The sequence below is a fragment of the Sycon ciliatum genome, chromosome 10, assembly GCF_964019385.1.
Source record: "Sycon ciliatum chromosome 10, ocSycCili1.1, whole genome shotgun sequence".
NCBI classification, from domain to species: domain Eukaryota; kingdom Metazoa; phylum Porifera; class Calcarea; order Leucosolenida; family Sycettidae; genus Sycon; species Sycon ciliatum.
The window spans coordinates 4369117-4379496 of NC_088652.1; the positions used below are offsets into that span (position 1 = coordinate 4369117).

Here is a 10380-nt window from a genome sequence, read left to right on the forward strand (position 1 = left end):
CTCATTGATTTGATCGAATAAGGTGACGCGAAACATAGAAAAAAACGGCGTGGCCTAATAGGGCAATTCACACAAGTTCCTATCCTATGTTCAAGAACGAGAGAGGCACTGTCGGTCATAAAGCAGGTGACAGTCGGTCAATGGCATTGAATAAAGTCGATAAGTTAAGATACAGTCAACATCGCTGTGTGTAGCAACATACTCATGTCACACAGACACACACACACACACACACACACACACACACACACACACACACACACACACACACACACACACACACACTGTACTGTACTTGTTGCTCACTGCCAAAACTGGTCACGTGAGTCCCCCCGGGAGAGGGGAGAGAGACTCAAAAGGAATCTTAGAAAGATGACTCAATTGATTATTGAACCGCCCAACGGCCAACACCCCCTGAAATCCCCAAAACTCTGGGTGGACTTGAAAATGATCCCACTTATGGGCTCACCACATACACACATACAAACACACACACACACACACACACACACACACACACACACACACACACACACACACACCCTCAGACCTCAGACATGCCCATCGCGGAAGCGATGATAGCGAACAGCTATGTTAGACATAGCAACTTGTGCTGGGATTACACAATTCAACAGCTTGCAAGGCTGATGAATTGACCGCAACTAATTTTAGCCTGGTATCCACCACACAGCTGTTTGAAGTGACTTTTTCTGGCCAGTGAATCCCAATTTTTTTATTTTTTTATTTCTTTTTCAACAAACACCACACCACATACTCCGGCATACACTGGCTGTTGTTAACCACCCAGGAGAATGAAAGACGAGCTAGGAGAATGAGAAAGACACACAAACACACACACACACACACACACACGCATACACACACACACACAGAACACACACACACATGGACACACAGATGCACACACACACACACACACACACACACACACACACACACACACACACAGAAAGACACACACACACAGACACACACACACAGACACACACACACACACGGACACAACACACACACGGACACACAGACACACACAGAAAGACACACACACACAGACACACAGACACACACAGACACACACCGACACACACACACGGACACAACACACACACGGACAAACAGACACACACAGAAAGAGACACACACAGAAAGAGACACACACACACACAGAGACACACACACACACACACACACACACACACACACACAGAAAGAAACACACACAGAAAGAAACACACACAGACACACACACAGACACACACACAGAAAGACACACACAGACACACACACACACACACACACACACACACACACACACACAGAAAGACACACACAGACACACAGAGAAAGACACACACAGACACACACAGAAAGACACACGCACAGCCACACACAGGCACACACACACACAGACACACATACAGACAGACACACAAACTGTCTATGTACGTCTATTGTGTTAGAACACAGAACGTGGAACCCGTGTAATGTGACAGATTCACTCGAAGTGAGCGTGTACTTCTGCAAACTTACACACAAGCTGGCTGTACGCAGTCCTGATCATACCCACATACTTCGAGCACAAGCTAACGAGCCTTTTGATCTGCTGGCCTGGAGTGTGCCTCAAATCTGTTTAATCTGTCTGTGTCTAGTCTGGCATGTGTTGCGCTAAACGCGTTTGGTCATGTGAATTTTTTGTGTGCTTGCAGGGCGCGCTTAAATACACACACACACACACACACACACACACGCACGCACACACACACACACACACACATGCGCATTCTCGAAATAACTCGAGAAACACCGGTCAAGACATGATTAATTATAAATTAGATAATTATAATTTATAATTATCTCCCAGCCCTGACAACAGCAAGCGCCTGTATTGCAACAGGTTCAGATCATATTTTCCTATTAATTTAGAAAAAAAGCACTTTAACTTACACCGATAGTTCCTACTGTATTTCCAAATATTCTTACTCTGCATAGCCCTCTTTTTTCCGTGCTGATCCCAAACACACTCTCTCGCTTCTTCGTTCCTTTTTTTCTGTTGTAAGCCGCCTTCTGCAAGTGTTTATTTTTATTTTTACAGCACCCAAGATTACCTCCCGTTAACAAAATAAATTTATTATTGTATTTTTTTAGTAACAAACACAGACCTACTGAATATCTGTGGAAGGTTTGTCTCTCATTCTCTAACTGAAGATTGTTATTGTTTAACTTGCCAGCACGTGTTGAGTAACCATTATATCCTTTGTTTAGCTTTATATTACTTCACCAGAAGCACAGGCAAATTCTGCCTTCTCACTGGGCGTATTGCCACAGGGTATATCAGTGCATCACTTGAATATCCAAGTGGCGGATATTGCATTGATTATTTCTTTGTCAGGTATTAATTTTCTCTTTCTAAAGTTGGAACCTTATGTCATTTGGGAAGATCCGGGGTGACCGGGATAGTTACTTTAGCAATAGATTTCTCCAATTCCTTTATCTGAAGATGGTACTGGAATGTGTGGACTGAGCAATAAAGGCATGTCCATGATGTATGCATCATGAAGTTTCACTGCAATGACATCATTTGCCCTTTTCCGCGTTGTTTGTGTCAGTAAGGGCGCGTTCGTAAATCCTCTCGGAAAAGTGGGAGACTCTCGGAAAGGTTCGAGAGCTGTTCTTATATCCTCTCCGAATTTTAGGAGGTTCTCCAAAGCTCTCCAAGCTTCAGAGGTGGCTGAAACTTGGAGATTCCCGCGGTTTGGGATCAGCGCATGCGAACTACAGCTAAAAGCCACGTGTTGATCATGAGTGTACGCATTTTCCTTTTTGCATACGCACAGTGCGTACTACATACGTGGCACTCAAGAACACAGCCCCTTTGGCGCTTCATAATTGCTTCACATGTGCAAAATATCTCCGACTTCTTGGAGACCCGGGCCGTTCTTGCATGATACCACTTTCTTCGACTTCTCTTTTCTTCTTCTCCGAGAAGCTAGAGAATAAAGAATGCACCCTTAGTATACTGTAAAAGCAGAAATTTTCGGTGGTGTAATATATTCAGTTTTCTCCAAAATCGGCGGTTTGGTAGAGGGAAATTTTCGGTAAAACCCGTTCTCCAGGTAGGTGCACTAGTCACTACATGTAAACAGTATTGGCTGCACCGAAATTTTCGGTGCGTTTTATTATGGGTAAAAATTGTCGGCACCGAAGTTACCGAAAATAAAACACCACCGAAAAGTTCTGCTTTTACAGTATAATATAGAAGCAAAAGCCTTGCTTGATAGTTTTTAACATGTTTTCGATTTCACAGTATGTTGCAAGGCGAGGACGCACAGCGCTTGTCTCGGTGAGTAGCAGTGTCTGCTCTAGGATTTCAAACCAACCGGGCACACGTGTACCTGGCACAGCTCTTCCAACCGGGTGGGAGCCGGGTACGTCCAAGAGCGGCTACTGCATGCACATCAGGGAGCCGTACACATTATTTTAAAACTCCCTGATGTACCGGTATCATGTAATTATTATGTAGCATATGTACTCCCAACCCGGTGTTCTTTTTCCAAGCGGGCTCAAGTACCTCCAGGACCCGGCTAACCCAGCTCTGGAACAGACAATGATTACTGTTCATAATAATGGTGAGTGCCTGGCAATGGCAAATGGGGTAGGGGGGGGGGGGGGGGGGGCTTATGGCTTGTTACAGCCAGAACTCGCTTAACCGCACATATCCGTAAAAAATCTCCGGATAGGCAAGGGAACAAAATAATCGAACACACATAATGACATGTATGCATGGCACATGCTGTAAATAGAAAAAAAAGATTTTCTTCCGGATGGCGAGGGATCCGGATAAAACAGGACCGGATAAGCGAGGTCTGACTGTATCGCCCTGCAAATCTGCAAACGTGGACGGTGCTAGCAAGCCATTAGGGTTGAACTTCCAGTGTCGACTATTATAGAATAAGGTTAATCTTCACTTGAATAGAAGGCAACTTATTTTAAGTTATTAGGAAGCAGTTTAGAGCAGATCTGCTGAGAGGCTCTTTCATATTCACTGTGCATGGTATCGAACTCGCTTTCATCAAGTCTTACAACGTTTCAGCAAAACTTGCAAACCTGATGAGGTCGATTTTCCTGAAACTTTGCAGGAATCAATGAAAATGAGTTCGATACTATGGAACCATTGCGCAATGACGTAATTTGCACCATAAACACGCTTGCACAGCCACCTGGGCATGGTCGCCTGTAGACATACGTGGATAATGCCGGCAGAAAAATTGGCAGAAGTCGCCGTACTTTTCTGGTAAGCTTCATGCATGTTTGGTATGTGGGTAAAGAAATGGAGCAGAATTCGAGGAATTGCCAGCCATAAGGTTTGTATGGTTCTACCAATTTCACTGCTTTTCGAGCAGAATCTGCCACCTTTTCGAGCAATATCCGCCAATGCCTAGTCGTCTGGGGGTGTTGAACAGTGCATTCCTGGGTACTCACAAGCATTACTCAATGGGTCAATCGCAGAGTAAATGGGAAACAGTAGGTCGGTAGTGCTGCTCCATGAAATCCGGTCGCGTCACTCAAGTACGCGCGTTGCACCATTTCACAGCCCAGCGTGTGCAGATCTAGGGCGCACAATGCCCGGCGCGTACTTGATGGATGCGACTGGATTTCAATGATCAGTGGTGTACATACATTCCTATGAATGAAGCTGCAGGTCGCCTCGCCACAGCCAGCGGACCCATTGCGCAACAGACGTACACTGTAATTTGCACGGCGAACACCCTACAGCCACACAGCCACCCGGGCATGCATGGTCGTGTGGGGTGTTGAACAGTGCATTGCTGATCCCAGCGCTAGCGTACTCACAGGCATTACTCATACCTTCCATATTTGGAAATGCGCAATGGGTCCACTGAAGGTGATGGAGCAGGCTATTTCCGAACCGGGTTACGAAGTGGTCACATGTCCGTACATATACTTCGACGTACTGTAAAGTGCCTTCGGCCCAACATCTCGGTGAAGTTTGTATTTATTTCGAGGACTTGTTTCGAGGCTAATTTTACACGCATCTAACAAAAAAATGATATGGAGACATGATATGAATGTGTGGAGCGCAAGCTGTAAAGGCCAACCGCAGTAGTCAGCTTGTCCCGAAAGACAAACTTCAGTGCGTATGGACGTGTATCTAGGAAAACGAAAGCAGATAAGAGCGTTCTATTGACCATGGAACCAGTACAGTACACAACCACCAAGAAAAGTGGAATTTCAAAAGAAAGAACACAAGTTAGGTCCAAGCCTCGGCTGGACAAGCTGGCCTCTTTGCGTGATGGTAATGGCACTCGGCCATGCACTGTTGAGATGGAAAGATGAAAGCGAGAGATGGAGAGAAAGCGACTTAGCGTGTGATCAGCATCACTGCTGATAACTCATTAGCATAGTTCATTGCTGCACAGCAGTAGCGACCTGCATACTACTGTTATGAGCTGTAATGCTTTGGTGAGACTGGCAGCTGGCAGCAATGGTATCGGGGTTACAGACATGCAGTGTTCGAGATAGCAGAGAGTAGAGAACGGTCGTGCAAACAGGCATGTGCAAGATGGATGGGTTGCGCAGCCCCAATCAGTACTGGGAATACGGGTTGAACAGCCTCGGCCAGTACTCAGTATAAGGGTTAAACAACCCCGACCCGAACTTAGAATAGGGGCTTAACAACCCCGACCAGCACTTGGAATATGGGTTGACCAGCTCCGACCAGGACTCAAGAGGCATTGACCATGTGCGAGACAAATTGTGACAGCTGCACATGTGCGGGACTGCCTTGGACAAACGAGCGCCGGATTGATCAAAAATGCATGCATGAATAAATCAGTGGGCCCTGCCGGGAAAGAACACTTGCGGACACGCAAGACAAAATTCCGTCAAGGCTATTATTCCCTGCTCACCGCTCGGCACTAACCAACTTTTGTGAAATTTTCACTACCACCTGCGTGCACCAGTGCAGGGTGCATGTTGATGCCCCCGTGTTTAAATATCCATCACGGGAGCGTGCCTGACCTGGGAGTCAGGCTTTACTTTTTCTTTCACAACCATGTGCGGACTGTTGTGGTGGAGGACTTCTGACCGACTGCGAGATCCTGCCATTACAGGGGCCGGGGGCTGGTGAGGTCATCGGATACGAAGTGCGACACCGTGGAGCTTTCGGCCGGCTGTGGCAGCTTTGCCAAGTGAGCAGTGGGCGAGGGGAGTTGCGAGTGCTGCGGTGTGTGCTGTGCGGTAGCCGTGCCGTACTCGGAGTAGATGTCGCCCGACGAGGCGTCGTCCATTATCGGCTGGTTGTCGAGCACGCAGTTATCTTCAACGCTCGAGCCGGCCAGGTGCGAGACGACCGACCTCTGCGAGGCGACATCTGAGTACATGGAGTAATCGTTTTCAAACTCTTCGAAGACCGTCGAGTTGAAGCTGCCGATAGACGGCTGTAATGCGAACGGTTTGTGAGCGTTCTCGCTGGCAGCGGCCTGGTTGCCGCGTTGCATACTACCGCCTCCTACGGAGCGGAAAGAGGCGTTGCCGGTATTACTGCGCTGACTGCCTCTGTTCACGCCGTTCGGTCTCAGGCGGTTGCGGTCGTGCAGTTTATCCTTCGGCGGCGGCGGCGCTGCCTGGCTTTTCGGCAGGTCCATGTAATCACTGTACACGTCTTCGCCGTTGTCGTTGCTGGTGGTCTCCTGTCGCAGGGGAGGCAAGCTCGGCGGGTTCATGTGGTCCATCTGTCCGGGAAGCTTCATGCTCGTGTGGCGGCGCAATCCCTCCGGACTCACTGGCTCGCTGGGGCCGTCGAAACTGCGAATATCTGAGAGAAACGACGATGTGGCGCATAGGTCAGCCCTGTTGTGGTTGGCGTTATTGTCGTTGCTTTTGCCCTTTCGACTCTTGTTGCGATCGGCGCTGGTGCAGCTAATTGCTGGTCCCCAGTGCTTCCCGGCCTTGGTAGCATCATCGACGGGATCAAAGTTACCGGACGCCGTGGGCAGGCTGATTCTTGAGCCCGTGAAAGAGTAGCGTGCGTTGTTGATGTTGTTGTTGTTGTTGTTGTTGTTGTTGCTGTGTAGCGACGTTCCCGACATGTAGGTCTTCACGTCCGCGTATGTGTCGTAGTTGCTGCGAGAACAGACGTGCGGTGACAGAGCAGGCGTGCGCGCACATCGACGCGAGTAGGCGTGCACGCATTCACGCATGGACGCACGGACACGTGCACACATGGACGCACAAACACACACACGTACACATATGGACAGACACGTGCACATACGCATGCACACACACACACCCACGCACACACACCCACACACACACTCACACACACACACACACACACACACACACACACACACACACACACACATACATACAAACACACACACACACACACAGGATTATTGTCTTGGTACAAGTATTCATCCGCATGACCATGCTCAAATCTTGAATGGATTTCCAACTCCAGATTCATTGACTGTACAAAGAAAATGTTGCACCAGCATGCACCACAAGTTGCCTCTCCGACAAAAGCACTACGCAGTCAGAGTGGGACCAAACACCAAAGCTTCCTAGAAATGGTCATTGTAAAATCATTTCGGTCTTCTGATGTCATCATCTCCAGCCCAATGTATCTGTGGGATGATGTCACCACAATTGAACCCACTTTGTCTGTATGTTGTTATCACACTCCAGCCATTGGTGATTGTATCCGTACCTCATGGACAAATTCTTGAGATGAGGTTTTTGTAATGGCGCAATATACAAGACTCGATCCAGTGCATTGCAAATGTGCAAATTCACCCACAAATGGCCAAATGGCCGCACATGTTCTGGTCGGAGAGCTAGCGCTCAAAGTGGATTTCGACCATGGCACATTGATCATGGGAGGTTTAAAATGTTATTGTCTTTCTTGCCGAGGCAGTAGAGTGCACAGCAACACACTCCACTTCCACGGTTGCCATGGGCTGTTGCCATAGTATTTCGTGAAATGCCTTGTACGATCATGTCTGAAATGTGCGGACTCTGAAAGATTTTGGAATTAGACATATTTTTTTAAACTAACAGACAAACAAACAACCACTCATGGTACATGCGCGGCACTCACTCGTCAGAGGGATTCTCGCGCATCTCCTGCGCGCAGAGCGGCGGCTGCTGCTCCGCTTTCGTCCTGCTCTTGCTGCGCACGTGCATGACCAGGAAGGTGGAGATGATGCAGGCGACCAGCACCGTGCCGGCAATGCCAATCACCAGCACTGTCCAGCGCAGCGTGGCCGCCTGTGGATGGGTCACTACACACGCAACACAAGCAACGCGGGAAACACACAACGGCGACTTTCATTAGCTTCTTCTCCATAGGCACACCCATTCTCATTCCCCTACTCTAACCGGACATGTATAAACACATGGAACACAAGTATGAGGGGGGGGGGGGGGCATTGACTTTCAGTTTCCTTGGAGACAAGAATGCGATAATGCTAAGAAGAAAGACACACTTCAGGCTCTTGAACAAAGTCTAGCACATGTATACTTTAACTTTTCGAAACCTTAGTGTCCATCAATTTTCCTGAGCCCTTTCCACACAAGCACGCCCACTCTCGTTCTTTCACGCTCACTGAAAATCTAACTACAAATGGAACACAAGCGGGGAAGAATTCAACTTTTACTTCCCTCAGGGTCAAGAATGCGATGATACTAGTAACAAAGACACAAGCACCATAGAGCTACAAGTTACTCTGTAATATCCACTAACACCACCAGTTACTTTACAATCAGCTCATGCGATAACATTGCACGACACTGACCGACGGTACTGGCGTTCTACAACTAACTGGCTAACAGCTCTAGCACATCTTGGATGCGCACTCCAACAGCCTTCCAACGGCTTGGAAGGTTCTAAGTTAAAGAAATAACATACCGTATTATCTCTAATATAAGCACAGTCTCCAATAATAGCACGTCTCCAATAATGGAACACATTGGGGCGGCATTCAAAAAATAAAGTGCTCAGTCCCCATTATAAGCACACTGTGAAGTGCTCAATGTGAAGTGCTCTGAAAACCACCCGGGCCTCCAATAAAGGACACCGTACGGTAGTATATGTACGCACATTGCATGTACATGTACATGTTATCATGGTCAGTCGCGCGATCGCGCGCGCGCGGTGCACAAACCTCTGAAATGAGGTTGAAATAATAATGGAACAGTCTCCAATAAAGGAACGTCTCCATTATTAGCATGGGCGGAGGTACATTGAAAAAATATAGGACCGTGCTTATATTAGAGATGATACGGTAAGGAGGGGAGGGTGAGCGCAACCAAGACAAGCTGGAGCTGAAAGTCCACTAAAAATGAACCAAGGCACGATTCAAGGTTAAATTGGCGGGAGTTGCAGAATGCTTGACTGGCTGTACAATGTTCAAGATCTGCATCGGGGGTGCTTTCTATTGCATTGAATCCCAAATGTTTCTAACACTGGGGTTCGACCCCCGCACTCCCGCAAGGGGCACTGACCCCATAACCCCCCCCCCCCCTCTTCTGGGGGACACCCCGGGCCCCCGGCCGTACCACTTGCCAACAGCCTCCAACGGCCCTGGTGCTTCAGGCTTTTGAAAAAGCATCTTGAAACTCTTCACTAGCACACCTCCACATATTGAAGAAGGTTTTAAAACACAGCTAAACAACGCAGATCAAACACGGGCAACAACAGTACTAACCTGGCAGCTGCAGATGGCTGCAGACAGTTCCGTTGCCTACAAAGCCCGACAGGCAGTGGCAGGTGTAGCATTGCGTGGACAGCGCCGGCGTGGTGTCGCGGTGTATGCAGGTGGCGTTCATGCTGCACTGGTGCAGCTTGGTGCGGCAGATGTCCAGTGCCTGGCAGCCGGTGCCCGTCCACTCGTACAGCGCCGGGCACTGGCAGCTAAACGACCCTACGGTGTCCACACAGGCCGGGCACGTTGTGCAGTTCGTGCCGTCGCCGCCGATAACGTTGTGTGGGTCGCACTTGCCGCATGGGTGCTGCCGCGCGCATTCGTCAACATTGGTACAACTGTAGCCGTCACCCATGTACCCAACGAGGCACTGGCAACTATAGGATCCGTGCGTGTCCGTGCAAGCGGCACCGTCCGAGCACATGTGCGTCCCTAGACTGCATTCGTCCGTGTTCGCACATTGATCACCGCCCGCCGGTCCGGTGAACCCAGTGCGGCACCGGCAGACGTAGGAGCCCGCCACGTTAGCGCACTCGGCGTCCTGATTGCACGGCGGGGAGGTTGCCGTGACTGCTGCGCATTCGTCGACGTCAGCGCACGATGTGCCGTTGCCGGTGAAGCCGCCGTC

The 10380-nt window shown here is 48.9% G+C and overlaps 1 protein-coding gene across 1 annotated transcript in view; it reads right to left on the reverse strand.

Moving 5' to 3' along the window:
• Positions 1 to 5050: 5050 nt before the first annotated feature.
• LOC135826209 (fibrillin-2-like) overlaps positions 5051 to 10380 on the reverse strand; it is a 15898-nt gene continuing 10568 nt past the window's right edge. Inside the window, exons 2-4 of the mRNA XM_065338840.1 lie at positions 9756 to 10380; positions 8147 to 8330; positions 5051 to 7164 (exon numbers count right to left, since the gene is read on the reverse strand). The exon at positions 9756 to 10380 is cut by the window's right edge and continues 2600 nt beyond it. Of these exons, the coding sequence (XP_065194912.1) occupies positions 6147 to 7164; positions 8147 to 8330; positions 9756 to 10380 (1827 nt within the window). The 3' untranslated portion in view covers positions 5051 to 6146. The remainder of the gene's footprint in view (positions 7165 to 8146; positions 8331 to 9755) is intronic.